The 20,223-nt window shown below is 44.3% G+C and overlaps 1 protein-coding gene across 1 annotated transcript in view; it reads right to left on the bottom strand.

Annotated features, from left to right (window-relative positions):
• Positions 1-20,023, bottom strand: part of MINDY4B (MINDY family member 4B) — a gene marked incomplete at its 5' end in the record, with an annotated part of 40,741 nt that extends 20,718 nt beyond the window's left edge. The window contains 7 exons of the mRNA XM_079766344.1: positions 1,812-1,877; positions 2,425-2,590; positions 8,362-8,453; positions 9,172-9,291; positions 17,606-17,773; positions 19,641-19,668; positions 19,911-20,023. Coding sequence (XP_079622470.1) covers positions 1,812-1,877; positions 2,425-2,590; positions 8,362-8,453; positions 9,172-9,291; positions 17,606-17,773; positions 19,641-19,668; positions 19,911-20,023 — 753 coding nt within the window. The remainder of the gene's footprint in view (positions 1-1,811; positions 1,878-2,424; positions 2,591-8,361; positions 8,454-9,171; positions 9,292-17,605; positions 17,774-19,640; positions 19,669-19,910) is intronic.
• Between the last annotated feature and the right edge of the window lie 200 nt (positions 20,024-20,223).

The raw sequence follows: 20,223 nt of genomic DNA, 5'->3' as shown, positions 1-20,223 counted from the left end.
CAGGACTGGTGCATTCTGAGAGCGAATGGGGTTTGGTAAACGCCTGAATGGGGGATGATCACAAGGAGCAGCCTCTGGCCAGGGAGCGCCCTTCAGAACATGTGCATCAGGTTCCCCCGCGCTCAGGAAATGGGGCCCACCCACCCGCAGCGTGGCTATGGAAAGGGTCAGCCTGGGTCGGCTTGATGCCGGCAGCCCTGTGCCGAGCCCACCTGTGCTGCACCGTCTGCTTCTGCTTAGGGCCTTTGTTAGCTTTCCAGCGCCCTCCTGGCCTTCGATGGGGAAAGCCTGTGTGGAGCTTCCGCGCTGGCCCTCTGATTCTCAGCTCCTGAGAAGACCTTGTAGATGTGGGGTCCTTCCTAATGAATTAGACTCTCCCAGGTGTGAGTTGGAGAGATGGAAGACAGAGAGGGAAGCGTGTGCCTCTTTTAGCGGGAAGGATCATTTATTTCTCACATGGCTCCTCTCCCTCTGTGTAACCCCATTAGACATCTCCTGCTTGCAAGATCGTCTCTAAGCAGGCTTCCAGCTAAACATTTCACGTCAGCCATTGAAAATCTATCATACAGGTTTTGTTTCATATTGCTGCTATAACAATTACTATAAATTTAGAAGCTTGAATAATAGAAACGTATTATCTTACAGTTCTGGTGGTCAGAAGTCTGAAATGGCTACCTCACTGGGCTAAAATCAAGATGCCAACAGGGCCGCATTCTTTCTGGGGGCTGCAGGGCAGAATCTGTTTCCTTTCCTTTCCAGCTTTAGCGGCCCTGCCCACATTCCTTGGTTCACGGTCCCACCTTCCATCTTCAAAGCTGCAACTGTGGTGACACCTCTCATCCCACATCACTCTTCCCTTCTCTTCTGCCTCCTCCACATTCAAGGAGCCTGTGAGTACATCGGGCCCACCTGGGTAACCCAGGATACTCTCCCTGTTGTAAAGTCAGCTGACTAGAGACCTAAATTCCCCTTCGCCAGGTGATGTAACAGTCATAGGTTCCAGGGACTAGGGTATGGACATCTCTGGGAGACCGTTCTTTTGCCGAACACAGACCTATGAGATGGTGGGAGAGATGGGCCCAGGGGAACCAGTCTATACAGTTAGTGTGGCTGAGAACTCAACCCCCAGGTTTCTGCCTCTGCGGCCTTTGAAAGGGAGCGGAGCAGTGAGTTCCATGGATCACAGTCCCCTTCTACACAGCCCAAAGTTGTGTGGCTTCACCATCATCCTGCTCAGGTTCTCTGCTTTCACACCGTAATCTCAATTCCTCAGAAAATCAGCTTTCCTTTGTTTCTCCGCAGAGGAATCTTTTAAAATAAAACCTTCCATTACTCTCCAGGGGCTGGGTGAGAACCATTGTGGAGGAGAACACTGTGTGGGAAGTGCTGAGAGAGGAGGTGGAACAGGGCCCCCTTTTTCAGGCCAGAAGTAGTTTCTTTGGCATAGATGTGAACGGTCATTTTGGCAATTGGGACTAGAACCTTCGTTGTCTACCACTTTTGTCCTTTATTCACTAGATGAGGCAAGACTGCTTTAACATTTTCTCTCCACAAAAGAAATCTTGGCATATGCCCTCTATCGTGTTATTTTATGGGCTTGATTAGCCAAGGAGTGGCCGGTGTGTGATCTGCCTCTTTCTAGGTTGCGGGGAGGGAGAGGCGGGCTTCCTTTCTCTTGTTCTGCCCTTCCTGAGCCCTCAAGACGACCTGGTTTTCTTAACAAGTATCATTAAAAAGACACTGTAAAAGAGAGAAGGTTCCTGTAAGATCAGTTCAACATAAAGTAATTATCTCAGTACTTAAACACTTACACATTGTAAATGATCATAGATGAATTTCTCAGCGGCCTCTTTCTCCAAAACTTCAAACAGCTGGAGCTATAAATCAGGAAGAGAAGATTAAAATGAGAAGGAAGATGAAAGCTACACCTATAAGATGTCTATTCACTGTTATTACCTCAAGGGAGATTTTTGCTTCATTGTAAAATCACATTGCTAAAAACTGACATATTCTCTTACATAAGGCCATATAAAACATGGTAAAATTGGGTGGCTACTGGCCTCATGTTTACATCCCTCAGTTTTAAATCAATATGATATCTTGAGCAGTAAAACCATAAAGAGACCCCCCCCCCCAATAGGTAGAGTTTAGCTATGTTTAAGACAGTGGGCATGGACATGCACTTTATGATGATTTCAGGTATGGGATATTCTTGATCATGGTGGAAGGAGAAATCCGTAGCAGGATTCTATTTTGGCTGCTTGGATCGCCTACAACCCTTGCCCCTCACCTCTTTGAATGGTGCCTCTGGCCACAGCAGACACTCCCAGAACCATCGATGGGGCCCCACCTCTGCTTTCATGGTGAACCAGTACCCAGGCTTTGTCCACCCTTCTCTGCCAGAACGGGCGGGACTGCACTCACCCTCTCAGTAAAATTGTCCCCAGCATCGTCAGGAGTCAAGGTGACTTGAGGGTCCTCAGTGACAAGACAGACGGTGGCCTTCTGAGCGTCTCCTGCCGCCCACAGGGTACCAGCGAGCGCCGCAGCCAGGGCCTGCCTCTGCTCCTGCTTGCTTATTGCACACAGACTGCAAGGCAGGAGGTGGGGTCAGGACGGACTGTCATCTGGCCGTGTGCCGGGGCCTCCACTCTTATGGACTCTGAATACAGGGCTGGTTCCTTATCAACCTACACTGTGAGGATGTCATGAGGATTGTCCTCTCTGCTGTCACTGGAACTGGCGTCCTGGCAGCAGCATATTGCTCTTAGTAATATGGGGGGGTGGGGGGGGGGAAGGTGTTACTACTGCCACCATCGAGTCCCACCACTGTCCTCTCTCTAGAACTCTAGCAGGGACTGAACCATGCTCTTTAACCCAATAAAACAGGCCCTTTCCTAGCACAGCCCCAAACAATTCTCCCAGTTTTATCTCCCAGATTTCCATTTTGCAAACTCTCTGCCCCAGATGGACCAGTCCCTGAACATATTTCCCACATTTGCTCATGCACTTGTCTGCCTTTAATGTGCACACCATGTATGTCCTGTCTGCCTGACCCCAGCCTGTGCATCACTGGAAGTCTGCTTCAGGTTGCCCGTGGTAACCAGGAGCTGACACTCACCTGGCACTCACTGAGCACTTCACACATATCACCTCATTTAGTCCTCACAACAACCTGCAAGGTAGGTACTATTACTACTCCCATTTTAGAGGTGAAGTTAAGACAGAGAGGTTGAGTAATTTGCCCCTGGTCATTCATCTTTAAAGTGGTAGAGCAGTGATTTGAATGTGGGCAGTCTGGCTCCTGATTCCCTAGTCCTAACCATTACACTCCATTGAGTAATAATCTCAGGCTGCCCAACCTCCCAGGAAATAGAAACCCATCTTTAGTCGTATACTTAACTATGCCTGTTTTCTCAGTATTTTACATTGACAACTGTTGTCCCAAGGAAGAAACACATAGGGTTTCACTAATTAACTCAGCAATAACTTATAGAATCCATCTAGTTCTGTGGCAATACAGAAATGAGTCACAAGGAGCCTCATACTTCAACATCCTAGTAGGAGGCGGATGAGAACAAAAGAGAGTGCTGTGAGAGCACAGGAGAGAGAACGCATGGCTGGAAAGGTGCGGGAGGCTTCGTGGAGCTGATCTGTCACAGCAGTTACTCATCACCATGTATTTCATATTTGCCACATGCCAGGACTGTGCTAAATGCTTTACATTCATGCAGCAAATTGTGTGCGCTCCATCTACATTCCCTGGGATCCCTTTTACTTAGATGGTGGACATGTCACCCAGCTGTTTCCAGTACTGCTGCTACTGGCTCCTACTTTCCAACTTTCTCTGAAGTACTGGAGGCACCTGGCCCAGAGGGGAGGAGGACTTATGCCTCTCCTGCAGGATGGCCAAGGCCAATGCCTGATGGAGTGGAGGTACCAAAGCCCTGCTCCCTCAGGTGTAGATGGGCAATGAGATCCCGGGATCAGGTTGAGGCTAGACTTCACAAGAACCCTATTCTTTTTTAAAAAATAAATCGTTATTGTTGAAAGTATGACATATGTCCCCTTCCTCCCCACTCACTGCTTCTAGCCCGCCCGCCCTCCCCACGCCCTGCCCCTGGCCTTCACCACACTATTGTCTGTGTCCATGGGTTATTCATATATGCATACAAGTTCTTTGGTGAATCTCTTTCTACCCACTCACTCTGTCCCATGCTTCTATGTCTCTGGTTCAATATTGTTCATCAGTTTATTTTGTTCATTAGATTCTACGTATGAGTGAGGTCATGTGATACTTGTCTTTCTTTGGCTCATTTCACTTAGCATAATACTCTCAAAGGTCCCTCCATACTGTATCAAAGGGTAAGAGATTCTCCTTTTTTACTGCTGCATAGTATTCCCTGGTGTAAATGTACCACAGCTTTTTTATCCACTCATCTACTGATGGACACTTGGGCTGTTTCCAGATCTTAGCTATTGTAAATTGCACTGCTATGAACATAGGCATGCATATGTTCTTTCTGAATGATGTTTTGGGTTTCTTACGACATATTCCTAAGGGGTCACTGGGTCAAATGGCAGTTCCATATTTAATTTTTTGAGAAAACTCCATACTGTTTTCTATAATGGCTGCACCAGTCTGCATTTCCACCAACAGTGTACTAGGGTTCCCTTTTCTCCACATCCTCTCTAGCCCTTCTCATTTGTTGATTTGTTGATGGTAGCCATTTTGGCAGGTGTGAGGTAATACCTCATTATTTTTTTAATTTGCATCTTCCTGATGATTAGTGACTTTGAGCATTTTTTCATATGTCTCTTGGATATCTATTTGTCACTTTGGATAAGTGTTCATTTAGGTCCTTTGCTCATTTTTTAATTAGATTGTCTTCCTTTTGTTAAGTTGCATGAATTCCTTATATATTTTGGATAGTAACATTTTATCAATATGTTCGCCCATACAGTGCAATTTTTTCCCAGCACCTTTTCATTTTGTTGATGGTTTCTTTTGCTATGCAGACTTTAAAATTTTTGATGCAGTCCCATTTGTTTATTTTCTCCTTAGTTTCCTTTGCCCTAGATGTATCCACAAACATATTGCTATGAGAGATGTCTGAGATTTGCTGCCTATGGTTTTTTTTCTAGGATTTTTATGGTTTCATGACTTACATTTAAATCTTTTATCCATTTGAGCTTACTAGTATTTTTGTGTATGGTGTAAAAATGAACTAGTTTCTTTTTTTTTTTTTTTGCATATATCTGTTCAATTTTCTCAACACTATTTTGCAAGTATCTGTTCAAATTTCCCAACACTCTTTAATGAGACTGTCTTGACTCCATTGCATGCTCTTGCCTCCTTTGTCCAATATTAACTGAGTGTAATGACTTGGGTTGATTTCTGGTGTCTCTGTTCTGTTCCATTGATCTATATGTCTGCTCTTGTGCCAGTACCAGCTGTTTTGATTATGGTGGATTTGTAGTATAACTTGATATTTGGTATTGTGTTTCCTTCATCTTTGTTTTTCTTTCTCAAGATTGCTGTGGCTATTCAGGTTCCAGATACATTTTTGGAGTATTTTTTCTAGATCTGTGAATTATGCTGTTGGTAATTTAATAGGGATTACATTGAATCTATAGATTGCTTTGGGTAGTATGGACATTTTAATGATGTTAATTTTACCAGTATATTCTTCCACTGCTACAGAATATACAGAATATACATGAACACAGTATATTCTTCCACTTGTTTATATCTTCCTCTATTTCTTTTTTCAATATCCTGTAGTTTTCTGAATATAAGTCTTTTACCTCCTTGGTTAAGTTTATTTCTAAATATCTTAATATTTTGTTGTTGCAGTGGTAAATGGGATTGTTTGTTTAGTTTCTCTTTCTGAAAATTCATTATTGGTGTATAAAAATGCCATTGATTTCTGGGTTTTAATTTTGTATCCTGCTACAATGCCGAATTCATTAATTAAATCTAGTAGTTTCTTGGTGGAGTCTTTAGGGTCTTCTATGTACAATGTCATATCATCTGCGAATATTGAGAGTTTTACTTCCTCATTTCCAAATTGGATGTCTTTTATGTTTTCTTCTTCTCTGATTGCTGTAGTTAAGACTTCTAGTTGAATAAGAGTAGTGAAAGTGGACATTCCTGTCTTGTTCTTAGTCTTAGGAGAAATGGTTTTAGTTTTTGCCATTTGAGTATGACATTGGCTATAGGTTTGTTATATATGGCCTTTATTATATTGAGGTATGATCCCTCTATTTCCACTTTGCTGGGAGTTTTTATCAAAAATGGGTGCTGTATTTTGTCAAATGCTTTTTCTGCATCCGTTGATATGATCATGTGATTTTTTTCCTTTCAGTTTCTTTATGTGATGTATCACATTTATTGATTTGTGAATATTGTACCAGCCTTGCATCCCTGAAACAAATCCCACTAGGTCATGGTGTATAATCTTTTTAATATATCGCTGGATCCAATTTTCTAATATTTTGTTGAGGATTTTAGCACCTGTGTTCATCAAGGATATTGGCTTATAATTTTCTTTCTTTGTAGTGTCATTATCTAGGATAATGTTTGCCTCATAGAAAGAGCTCAGAAGTGTTCCTTCCTCTTGAATTTTTTGGAATAGTTTGTTGAGGATAGGTGTTAGTTCTTTTAATGTTTGGTAAAACTCTCCTGTGAAGCCATCCATACCAGGGCTTTTGTTTGCCAGGAGTTGTTTTTTTTTTTTTTTTAAATTACTGCTTTAATTTTATCAGTTGCTATTGGCCTATTTGGGTTTTCTGGCTCTTCCTGATTCAGTTTTGGAAGATTGTATTTTTTTAGGAATTTTTTCAGGAATTTTTCCATTTCATCCACATTGTCCAATTTATTGGCATATAGTTGTTCATAGTATTTCCTTATAATCCTTTGTATTTTTGTAATGTCAGTTGTTACTTCACGGCTTTTGTTTCTGATTTTATTTATTTGGGCCATCTCTTTGTTTTTTGATGAAATGTGTCTAAAGGTTCATCAATCTTGTTTATCTTTTCAAAGAACCAGTTCTTGGTTTCATTTATTTTTTGTATTGTTTTTTCAGTCTTTATGTCATTTATTTCTGCTCTGATCTTTATTCTTTCCTTCCTTCTATTCACTCTAGGTTTTTCTTGTTCTCTTTCTAATTCTTGTGAAGTTGTAGGGTTAAATAATTTATTGTAAATTTTTCTTGTTTTTTAAAGTAGGCCTGTAGTGCTATGAACTTCCCTCTCAGCACTGCTTTTGTTGTGTCCCAGAGATTTTGGGTAGTTGTATGTTCATTTTAATTTGTTTCCAGGAAGTTTTTTATGTCTTTCTTGATTTCATTGGTAACCCATTCATTGTTTAATGACATTCTATTTAGCCTCCATGTATTTGAATGTTTTGGGGTGCTTTTACTGTAGTTGATTTCTAATTTCATGCCATTGTGATCTGAGAAGATGCTTGATATGATTTCAGTCTTCTTGAACTTGTAGAGACTTGTTTTGTGTCCTAACATGTGGTCTATCTTTAGACCCATGTGCACTTGAAATGAATGTATATTCCATAGTTTTGGGGTGAATTATTCTGTAAATGTCAACTAAATCCATCTGATCTAGTGTGTCATTTAGAGTCACTGTTCAGAATCCTATTCTTTCTCAGCCTCTCCTTCCTCATCCTGCTTCCCACTCTTTCTCCCAGGTTTCAACTGAGGGCATTCCCTTCATTAACCCCTCATATAAGGAATTTCAGCTCGCTCTGCTTCTAAGGAACCTGGCAATTCACTACCTTAGAATATATTGTACGTTTAGTTCCAGTTTTGGTGATGACTTATCTTGTTTGAAGGCAAATAGATGCCTTTTACTTATATATATTTTCTTTAATAGCAAGCATAAAGTTTTGCAAACAATAGGGTTTGTTAACTTCTAAGAATAAAGTAATTTGAACTAATGGCAACTACCAAACACTGTACTTTGGTAGCCTGAGTAGAGAGGAATATTTGTCCTTCACTTATCAGGGGTTTTCATTGCCATTTTGTCCCTCCCTGGAATTGCTAGGTTGAAACTTCCTGTCGAATATTATCAAGGAAGCCTACCCAAGACCTGGTGCTTTATTCTACCTGACAGGGTGATCTGCAGCAGAGCATAAAACTGTCAGCATTATTCTGCAACTGCGCTTTGAGAGTAACTCCAGGAGAGCGGTCCCCATCACAGAATCCAGCTCCGAGGGAAGAACCAGCCCCATTTTTGTTTGTGAGCAAGTCTCCTTCCTGAGGGGACCCAGGGATTTCTGCTGTCATTACTTAGCATGTAAAGGTTCTCATGAAATGAGTGACTCTTCCAAGTACTTCTCCTTACCTGTGGAAGTTACAGTCTTTCTCCTCCCTTGTAAACAGCAAGTGCTTGATGATCAATCCTTGTACGGCCATCTGAACGCTTTGGGCACCTCCCTGCAAAGGGGAAGATGAATGGTAAGGCTAGGTGCAGAGCTTCACAATTGTAACGGAGCCTCTCAGGGCTGACGTTCCAAGGGAGAACTCATGCAAATGGATATCATGCCCTGTTCTTCTGTGCAGCCCGTCCTTTCTGGTGTACAGCAACCCCTAGACTGAGCAAGGGACGTTGTACTACACTGACCCACCCTTCTCCATGGGCTGCTGCCAAGCTGGAATCTGCAGCGATCAACTTCCTTATGGAGCACTGGCACCTGGGGGTGTATGCTCTCTTCCCCCCTGACTCCCTGGCGCCCCTGCTTCACATCAACTTGCACATTTGTAGGAGACGAGGAAATAGATGTCTAGCTCTCGAACTTCTGTGTGACTGCTGATCAATGATATGAATTATTGAGGTTTTGAATAAGCCAGAGAGAAGTTGCTAGATCTGCTGCCTCTAAATCCTCAGGGATGCTTAGGACTTGGGTAAAGATCCGGGAAAATTGGAAGTTACAAGGAGGGAGAGAGAAGAAAAAGAAGTCTGAGCTTTTGTTACAACTCAGACAGTAAGTTATAATTTTATTAAACAGTCTGTTATCATTTAAGCTCAATTTTTAAATTATTGATATGTTTCTACAAGTTATTACAATGAAAACATGTAATGAGATGAGAATAAAGGGAAACATAGATAAGGAATATGGAATTGGGGTTTTTAAAAACTGTCACCTGCTATTACCTTTCCCACTTCCAAAGCAAAAGCCAGGTCAGAAAAAGGATCATGGAACCTGAAACAGGCCTTTTTCCAATCACAGCTGAAGACATAGACCGTATTTCCAAAGAGGCTCTGCCGCAGCTTCTGAGAGGAGGGAATACAAACGGTGAGTTCAAAGGAAGATAATTCTTCTGAGACACGTTCCTCATCAACCTTAACTAAGGCAGTGAAACCATGGAGGTGGCCTGTCCCCTTCCTACATTTAGAGCTACACTTCTCTAGTTTAATTGTAAAGTCCTGTGCAAAAGATCCATGTTAGGTTCACTGAGGACATTTTATCCTGAAAGCTCAGTGTGCCAACCCTAAACCTATATAATCCCTATTTGATGTAGTCCTTGTATCCCCTTTCATTGCTAGCCATCTCTCCTTTTACCCCACGAAGTACACGCCAGGCGGTGGCTCTGTTCTTGTGCTGCTGTCCCTATATTCATGACTTGCTCCAGAAAAAAAGGAATAGCCAAGCCGGTATTGCTCAGTGGTTGAGCATCAACCTATGAACCAGGAGGTCACAGTTCAATTCCAGGTCAGGTCACATGTGTGGTTTCTGGGCTCCATCCCCAGTAGGGGGTGTGCAGGAGGCAGCCGATCAATGATTCTCTCTCATCATTTATGGGAGGTACAGCTGTGAAACAGCCCACTAAGCCAGGCTGAGGGACACCCCCCACCCCAAGTGCACGAATTTCATGCACCGGGCCTCTAGTTAAAAAAATAAATAAAAAGAAGTAAACCTAAAGGAGGAAATCTCTCTCTCTCTCTCTCTCTCTCTCTCTCTCTCTCTCTCTCTCTCTCCCTCTCTTAAAAAGAAATATACAGGACTGTGTTTCTGTCCTGAGTACAATAGTGGTTTCAATGATATTAAACAAGCATTCTCTGTTCTCTTGCCCCAGAATCTTTAAGGTTTTCTATCTCTCTCTCCCTCTCCCTTCCTGTCTCTGAAATCAATCTATACATATAAAGAGGTAATATGCTAATTGTCTGTTACGGTGTCCCAGTAATGACCAATTTGCATATTGACAGACCAGCAGGAGGCTAGGTGTGCAGCAGGGGGCAGGCGTCCAGAGCCAAGTTCCTGGGGGTCTGAGGAGAGTGCTTGACAGTAGCTTGGACTGCAAAGAAGGAAGAGGAAGTGGCCACGGGGAACTCTTCCAATCCCCCTGCTCGGACATCCTACCCCAGCCCCCACACCCCCAGGGGGACGGGGAGGCTGACAGGATGGGGAGAAGACCCAGCCTCAGGGGTACCTGCAGCCTGCGCCTCCGACTCCTGATCTCTTCCCCTGCCACCCCCGCCAGGGGCGCCCAAAACAAGAGCACACCGGCAACCACCCGTCAGCGCCCCCGAGGCACCTGGGGCCCGTGGCCGGCAGCTGCTGGGCCCCCTTCGCTAGGGCTGGGCACGCCTCTCCTCCCTACAACTCCAGACCCGGGTGGAGGCAGGCCTGAGCAGCCCCCCAGGGTCAGATCCTACCCCCCCCCCCCAGCAGCAGCACCATCTCTGCAGAGGAAGCACGCTGAACCTCGCTGGGGGCGCAGCTAAACCCACCCTCCTAGCCCGCCTGGCTCCGCCCTGGCCCAGCCCCACCCCCACTCCAGGAGATTGGAGCCCTGCCCTGAGCAGGTACAGCTGTGAAACAGCCATGTACAATTTAAAGAATGGCGTCAAGGGGGAAGGTTTGACAGTTACTCCTCCTTCAGCCTCGCAACCCCCCTAGCGCCCCCCTAACTCCCTGCCCCCCATCAGCGCCTTCAGGGATGACTAATGCTACAGGGCTGCTGGCCCAAGCCCGCCCCTCCGAGGCCTGCGGAACCCTCTGCAAAGCTTCCATAGCTACAGTCCCAGGAAACAATCATGCCCTCCTCCCCTAATCAGCACCTGCTACCTGCGAGGGTACCCATGAGCTTAAAAATAACAATCCCTTCCCATTTAGACATCACTTACTTGATGAGACATTTCATTAGCTCAGAACCTCCTCATGACAACCCAGTGAGGTAGGCGGAGAAGAGATTACAATTCCCATGGTATATGCGTATGTATTCAGAAATGAAGCTCAGAGAGGAAAAGTGTCAAGCCCAGTGGTTCCCAAGGTGCAGCATACTCCCCACGGGGGGGGGGGGGTGGGGGGGTGGGGAGGAGGGGACAATTTGATTTTAAGTGGGGGCAATTCGAGAATGAGTTAACAGTGAATTTTTTGCATTTCTTATGGTTCTAGGGGGCCTCATCTACAGCATATCCTACATAATAAAAGGCTAATATGCAAATGACTGAATGGTGGAATAACCGGTCACTATGATGTGTGCTGACCACCAGGGGGCAGGCACTCAACTCAGGAGCTACCCTGGTGGTCAGTGTGCTCCCTGGGCTAGCGAGCACAGTGGCAGTGGTGGGAGCCTCTCCCACCTCTGTGGCAATGCTAAGGATGTCCAACTGACAGCTTAGGCCCACTAAGCTAGGCTGAGGGACACCCCCCACCCCAAGTGCATGAATTTCATGCACCGGGCCTCTAGTTAAAAAAATAAATAAAAAGAAGTAAACCTAAAGGAGGAAATCTCTCTCTCTCTCTCTCTCTCTCTCTCTCTCTCTCTCTCTCTTAAAAAGGAATATACAGGACTGTGTTTCTGTCCTGAGTACAATAGTGGTTTCAATGATATTAAACAAGCATTCTCTGTTCTCTTGCCCCAGAATCTTTAAGGTTTTCCAGAGAACTTGATAGTACATTGAGATTTGAAACCATCAAAATGGAAACAAGCCTTTATAAACCAAACACATGAAAAAAGGGGATCCATTCATAATCAGAGGTGTATTCATTGTTTAGCATGAGCTAATTCTGTGTGGGCTATAGATATGTGAAAAGTCTAACATCCCACAACTATGTACAAGACAGAGGTGTGAAACTCCACAAATCAAGTGCAAAGTACCACGAAGGAACAAAGGAAGGAGAGAGAACCTCTGACTGAAGCACTTGGGAAGGCTTTGGAGGTGGCATTTCAACTAGGCTGGCAAATGACAACTGGCATTTATTGAGTATTTTTATGCACCAGGCACTGGGTTAGTGCTTTACAATCACTACGTTAATTTAATTCTTTGAGGTAGGTACATTATTAACACCCCCCCCCCCCCCCGCCGCTTTACAGAGAAGTATTTGCCAAAGGTCACCCAGCTCGCAGAAGCAGAGCTGGAATGTGTGCCCATTCTAACACCACTGGTTGCCTCCCCAGCTTTAACCCTTTGCACTCGCTTGCTTTTTTCTCGATTCCTTTATTCTAATGCTAACCGTGTCGAGTCACACTCGACATCCGAGTGCAAAAGGTTAATCCTGTATGTGCCATCTGTGACTGCCAATCAAGAAGAGGGAGCAGACGGGCACAGAGCCTTCTCTTAGAAGACACAGACTTAGTCTGTACCACGGCCAAAGAGGGCCACTAGCCCAGGACATCCCCAGCAGAGGACTGAAAGTGACAAAAAGTGGTTCCCTGCCATCAAGGCTACATAGCTCAGAGGAAAGGCCGACCAGTGCAGAGAAGTCCCAGTTATGCTCCTACTGACCATATGAACTCCACAGGCTGCCCAGCCGCTGTAAGCTTTATTTGCTTATCCCAAAATGGGGAGAACCCCTGCTTGGTTAACATGGTTATCCTTGAAAGAGAAAAGGACCATGAGTGCTGAGTAAACGGAGGGTGTTACCACCTTTGTGAATCAGCCTGTCTGTGAGGTAGGAAGAAAGTCCTAACACAGGGAAAAAGACCGGAGGCTGGCAGGAATGAGGGAGAAGCTGTGTGTGAATGCAGAGACTAAGACTGTCGAGACTAAAAAGGCTTAGAATAAAAATTCAATTAGAAAAATTCTGCAAGTCAAACCATCCCATCTCCTGTTTCTGTTGCAGAGTGTCACCATCCGGATGCACCTGGGAGGCCTAGGACAGAGGCCTGCAGGCCTCAGGCCAACCCCACTGGTTAGAGTGACAGCAAAGGAGCTTCATCTTACTGTTTATTTTACATCAAATGTAATTTACAAGATTAACCGGATACATGTTCAGTGACATACATATGTTGCTCTGCTGCCTGGTCACTAGAAACAATGGTAAGTGGTCTTACTAAATGATTGTAATGGTCATTACTATTTAATACAGACAAATATAGTTTATAGTTTTTCTCTTTTCACTTTGTTTTCTAGGATTTGTAATGGATACCTCTTTCCTGTTTGTTGTGATGATGATAATGATGATGATCATTAACACACACACACATACACACACTCACCAGGTTTAATTTCCTTATCCCAACTGTTTGTCCCTTGTCACTGGGCTTAGAGTTTCCTTGGGACAACCTGGTCCAGTCCAGTCCTCTTCTACCCCCCACCCCCACCCAACATGAAGTAGAATAATTCTCTTTGAAACTCCTTCCCTAAATCTTTTCTTAAAAATTACTGGCCCATCATGGAGCAGAGATTGTCAGGGTTAGTGCATCTTAGCCCATCAGACTAGGCTCTAGGCGGGGTTGTGTTTGCCATGGATTTGTCCACATCTGGAGTAGTGCCTGGTACAGAGTATCTCACAATAAGCATTTGTTTAATAATTTTAAAAAAAATCTAATTCAACCCTTTCATTTTACATGTAAAGATCTTGAGGCCCAGAGCAATTAATTGGGATGCCCAAGGTTACATAATTAGTAAATGGCAGTGCCAGGACCCAAATGCAAGCCTTTCAACATATACCAGTCAGGGTCCCAGCAGGAAACAGTGGCTCTCTCAAGTCAGGGTGATTAACTTGAGGAAAGTTTAATAGAGGAACTATTTAAAAAGATGTGGGCTACTTAAAGGGAAACCACAATGACTAATGCAGGGGGGAGGAGTGGTTACCTGAACCAAGAAGGAGAGTCCTAGGGAGAGGACTGCATCGGAGGAGGGGGATCCAGCCAGCTTTGCACAACCTGACTTCATTCCCTTCCCTCCCTCCAGTCTCCCTTCCGAATTCCCATTGGATAAACCGGACAGAAAGCCAGAGGAGGAGGGAGCACTACCATCAGTCTCAGGTTAGAGGGTGCCTCTGAAGTGGCACACGAATGATCCCTGCTGAAACGCCTCTCCAGGGGATCAGCCAGAGCGGTGAATTAATGAATTACGTAAACATAACCTGGGGCCCATCTATCGGCCAGACCTTACGCTGTGGCCACCAGGCTGTGCTTCCTGCTCCCCAAAAGCCATCTCTTTGCCTGCTGCCCTCTGTTCTCTATTACAGCTTCATCTATTACAGTCTCCCCAGAATACTTGCTCTCCCAGCATTACATGCGGTCCAGCCAGTGTAGTGTGATCCTGCTGGGGAGAGATGCCAATACACCAAGGTGTGCTTATTTGCTGCCAGTAAAAGAGGCTACAGGAGTGTGTTCTAGGTTGGGTTCCGGAGGGTGTGGTTGTGGAGGAGGATGGAAAATTGCCGCTGGAGGGAAGGAAGGCAGGCGTGGGGCTGGTGGGAGAGCCCAGAGGCAGGTGCACGAGCTCCATCAGCTCCCCTGGACCCGCCGTCCTGACCAGAGCTCACGGCAGCGCGTCCACCTCAGATGTTAGATGGGGGAGGAAGAAGGCTATAATATTGGAAATAGGGCCACAAAAGGTGAGAGATAGGAGCGCTGGGGAAAGCAAGGGTACACAGGGCCCTTCACCTAACCCTACTTCCTGAGCAGATTCCCAACGAAGAGTGTGTGCCAAGGGCAGGAAGTCCCACGCATGCCTACTTCAAACAGAGGGGGAAGAAGACAGCAGAATGGCGACAAAAATGCATAATTCAGTGGGTGTTAGGATTCAATAGCTCTGATAATTTGCCAGGCGGCCGCACTGCCAAAACGTGTAGAATTGGCCAAGCTTCTAAACGACCTCCTGGGACACACGTATTCAGAACCCCAAGGTGTCATCTTCAAGTCCCAGGGAGTGTTTAATTAATGGGACCACTATTTAAAGGACACCCTATCATCTGGCCCATATAATGGGAATAAGCCCAAATCTTTTTTTTTTTTTTTTTTAAAGAAAAATCAGTCATCTCTACTTCTGGGACTTCCTTAATACTCCATCAATCCATTTCAGGTTATAGTGGTCCGACTCCTTTGTATCCCAGTCTTCTCCAAAGGCAGAGAACTGCGATGGAAAAGTCAGTGGGGAGGTGTCCAACTGCATGGTGTTTGTGTTCGTGGAGAAAGGAGAGAATTCAGATCCAGACTCTCCTGCCTCCACAGAACAGAGGGGGACTGGAAGGCTCTGGAAGCATCTGTGAATGCATTTTTCTATTTTTAAAGTTTGTATGTGTGTTTTTAAAAATAGATTGTATATTCACATGGTTCAAAATCCAGAGTACAAGAAGGCCGCTGAGAAAGACTCCCTCACACCCGTGCCTCTGGTCCCCATGCTCCCATGGCTCCATGCTATGCACTCGTCTGGAATTTCTGCAGCATACACAGGCAAATACCAGTAGAGAATTATAGTTTCTCTCTCTTTCACACAAAATGTAGCCTACTTCCATATATATATATATATATATATATATAAATTTTAAAGTGGTATTCTCCATAGGCATTTATTTCAATACTACATTTTTATTAGAGGGTGTTCATTAAAAGCATTATCTTGGCCAGTAAAATACAGCTAGTTGCTCTAACTTTTGTTCCTCCAGCATAGTGTGGCCGTGTAACCATGGAGGCTGGTTACACTCACAGGATGACGCATCAACTGTCTTCATTACCCAAAGGGGAGGATTCACTAGATAGATACCTAAGACACAAGTGAAGGCACCACCCAGGGGCTGGGAGGCCAGCAAGCAAAGTGTAGCATCTTATGAGAGCCCTGCTGACCTATCTTCTGTGACCTCTGGCGTTTGAGTAGAAGAGGGAAGGTGGATTGAGGTGGAAAGACTTTTGATGAGAAGGAGCAGATAGGTGTCCAGTACACTTGTACTACACATGTGACAGTGGGGCCTGTGAGAACATGCATGATAAAAAGCAATGGAGTGAGGGAGGTGGGGGCGGGGCTGGAGTCCCTAAATCTGGGGAGCTTAAGGAAAGGCCATATTCAGAGTAGGAAACACTGTGGTCCGGCCAGCTCCACCTCTTTGCTCAAAAAGCAGGTACAGCCCTGGCTGGGTGGCTCAGTTGGTGGGAGCATCATCCCATACGCCAAAAGGTTATGGGATGATGCTTGGGCCATGTAAGGGAGGCAACCAATCCATGTTTCTCTCACATAGATGTTTCTCTCTCTCTCTCTCTCTCTCTCTCTCTCTCTCTCTCTCTCTCAAATCAGTAAGCATATGCTTGGGTGAGGATTAAATAAAACAAAACAGGTGGAGACTGTGACTCCCCCTGAAGGGCTTCCAGGCCCCCTCAGTAACCCCCTCAGCAGGGGCCGAGGACGGTGCCGGACCGCGGAGCTGTAAGCACAGGGCACCTGTTGCTGCTGTGTGCTCAGATGGCCAGGCTCGGCCCGGAGGTGTCTGCACCCGTGCCCGGGTGCAGGACAGCCTGTGGTCAGGAAGGAGGGGCTTCTTCCTCCTCTTGCTTTTAGGGTCCCGGGGAAGGTCTCTGCCCAAGGCTCTAGAATACAGGGTGAAGTTGGGGGATGAGGTGAATGTGGGGGCTATATTGGAGGGTCGTGCAATTGGAGGGATCTCACACCTAGCAGGTACTGTTTTCCTGGCTCCGTCCCTGGCTGAGCTTCCCGTTTCCAATGTGACTCTTTGACCATGACAGCTGGTTCTTTGGGACATTTGCCAAAGCCCTGCCTCCAGCCCTGGCCTGTTTAGTCCAGTGAGTTGCCATTGGTCCTGCCTCCTAGCTGGGTCTCCACAGCCTTTCGCACCCACCCTGGCCAAGTTTTGAAATAAGCAAATGGTCCTTAGGACCAGAAGCTTCCAGATCTACTTGGATCCTCAAATATCATGTGTTTTTTTCAAATCTGCATATTAGTTGGCAGCCCAAGGACACCTTTTTTTCCTGAGATCAGCTCTTGCCCAGGCCTGGGGCTGGCACAGGTCCCCACCTCCCTCCCGCCTGCCCACACGTGGACAGGGTCCTGTCTCACCCCTCGACATTGTCTTGCATGTTTGTAGCACTCCCCAGCCAACCTACCCTACCCTACCTTACAGGGTGACTCATCTGACTTTGTTCCCTCAAATTTAACGGTCAGGTCCAGGAAGTGAATAAAGAGAGACTCAGTGTTTGGGAGGAAAAGACTGTAACATCAGCAGTGCCCTTGAAAAATACTATAAATAAGTCATTTTAATTATATCCTCCTTCTACCAATAACAACCGTCGGTAGTCTTATCTTCATAATGCTCTCACATGACAGCAGATAAGATTCTCCAGCCCTGTTGCTTGGGGAAGATTACGTTTCATTTCATGTTTAATTGACAAGCTGTACTCACCGTGGCCATTGCTAGGGAGATAGGAAAGCTGTTCGATTTTGAAGAGATGATAGAGGGCTTGGGAGTAGAACAAGGGCCACTTGATGGCAAGAGTCCATGTCTTTTGGGCTGAGGCGTTCCTGATCCATCTTCACTCTTATCAGCAGACACACGGCTGCCTTCATGATTCTATGTCACATGCCACCACCAAAAAAACAAAGCAAACAGTGCTGTGATGACCTCTCCCCTTTTCTTTCTTTCTCTCTGAAATACTTTTTATCAGAAAATGTTGTCTCCCTTTCCAAGATGTCTGAAAATTGTGATACATAGCAATAAAAAAGGCAGAAAAACCCCAGTGTCTGCGTCAAAGGGGCTTCTCCTAAGATTTATGTGACTCGAGGAGGTTAAATGAAACTATGGAAGCATAATTAATGCTATTAAGATCTTGACTCGAAATTATGTTTAGAGAAGAATATAAATGTCAGTTTGTCTTGTTTTGAGAGGATAGCATCTTATACATAACAGGTAACTCTTTCAAGTCTATACCAGGTATTTTTTATTATGTTGTTAACTGGCCAATAAATGAACTCAAGTTACCTCCTTTTACTTTTCTCAGATTCCTATTCCCCAATAAGTGAGTATAATTTTCTTCTTTCTTTTTAAAAAAATACATTTTTATTGATTTCAGAGAGGAAATGAGAGGGAGAGAGAGATAGAATTATGAAAGAGAATCATTGATCGGCTGCCTCCTGCACTTCCCCTACTGGGATCAAGCCTGCAACCTGGGCATGTGCCCTTGACCAGAATTGAACCTGGGACCCTTCAGTCCACAGGCTGATGCTCTATCCACTGAGCCAAACCAGCTAGGGCTAATTTTCTTCTTTAAAAAAAAAAAATTCATGCCCCATCTTTAAGGTAAAAAATCTATTTTTATTTTTTTGTGACTGATTTTATGGCATTTAAATATGTTAGCATTAACTCTTCTTCCAATTTACTTAACTTCTACACTAATGTTATGAAACAAATCTGCCCTATTGGTAGCTGAAGCATGAAAGAAACTGCTTTCTTAGTTTTTCTGGATTCCTAGAGGCGAAGATGCTTTCTTATCTCAGAAATATAGCATCCAAGTCACAGGCTACTGATGGGATAAGATGCATTTTGTAAATCAAATGGAAAATCTTTACCTTTGTGCCAGGGATTTCCACCACCTGCATAAGGCATAACTTGGCGTTTATTTATTTATTTTCTTTCAAAGGTTGTTTTATCATTTGAGCATTCTATTACCCCAAATGTCAGCTATCTCCATTTAATACTTCCAGGACTAAAATACAATCACTATCTCCCTGATTCTCATTTAGACTATGGTTAAGAGAGTAGCACAAATAAGGCTTTTGATCACAGGTTAGTTGGGGCAAGATGCTTTAGTGTTGTGGTTAAAGTATTAATAATTCCATTGTTTGATCATATCATATACTACTGAAAATCACCTTAATATTTTGTGCTGTGTTTATTCAATGATTGAATTAGTATCTAAATACAAAGTCTATTACTGTCTAACCTTTTCAGGTGGCATGAAATACAAACATTTTTTAATCTTGCATTGTATAACAGATTTTAAAATACTTTCTTAACACCAGAATCCTGTCATCTTCCTCTCCTTTGAAAATGGTGAAGGAAAACAATTTCTCAGAAGTTGAATAAAGGTAAGTGTTTTCAAAACTGCTTTTCTTCAGGGACACTGAGCTCTTTGTTCTCAAAATACAGTGTCATTTCACAAGTGTGGGAACTCTAGATTCTAATATTACTTTTTGCTAAAATAATAACCATATGGTGCTTTAATGATGAAAAATAGCTCTTAAAAGTAGAAAGAGATTTGTATGAAAAAAGAAAGCACAAGAAAAGATATTCAGCAGGCTTTCTAGCTGTATGTTTTCACATGTTAAATGCCGGTGCCTGAGTGACATTATGTGCATAGAATAAGTGGATTTTGCTGTTAACATGGCTGTTTGAAGAAGCAACTAGAAGGAAACACATTGGCTTTGAGAAAAGCAATTACCTGAGAAGCTGTATTATTGGTTCCCAACCTAAAGAGGAAAGAGAAAACATCAAGAAAATTACTCTTTTCCACCCTCACATGCAAACCTCCTCAACCCAGCCTTACTGGGAAAGTCTTTTTCTGCAAATAGTTATGCCTGAAGTGTTTTAAATGTAAATTGATAATGGAAGCTTTTCATGAAGCAAGGATAAAAGATGATTACTTAAACACCTAAAATCCCTCTGGTTCTATTTCTAGAAATAGAAAAATGAGAAAACGAGAGCATCTTACCTGTGATAACTAAAGATTTCCCTCCATTTGTCAAGAAAAGAAATTTTCCTAGTTATCTCCTCCAAATCCAGCTCCTGGGAGCTTTGTTCCTGGTCCAGGAATGCCACAGCCATTTAGTTATATAATGTACAGAAAAGAAGGAAGGAAGCAGTTAAGATGGACGAGAGGTCTGGCAGTGGAGAGATGTGGTGGCTGTCACAGGTGGCCAGGTGAGGACTGCTACCCCTACCTTTGACCAGCAAGGAGATCACACCACAGCTGCTGCCCCGGGCTCTCTGTGAGCCCCTGTTATCAGATCCTGATTAAACTTTCA

Source organism: Cnephaeus nilssonii (assembly GCF_951640355.1).
Source record: "Cnephaeus nilssonii genome assembly, chromosome: 3".
NCBI classification, from domain to species: Eukaryota; Metazoa; Chordata; class Mammalia; order Chiroptera; family Vespertilionidae; genus Cnephaeus; species Cnephaeus nilssonii.
Note: the sequence above shows the minus strand (reverse complement) of the source record. Positions and strands in the feature narration are given on the sequence as shown.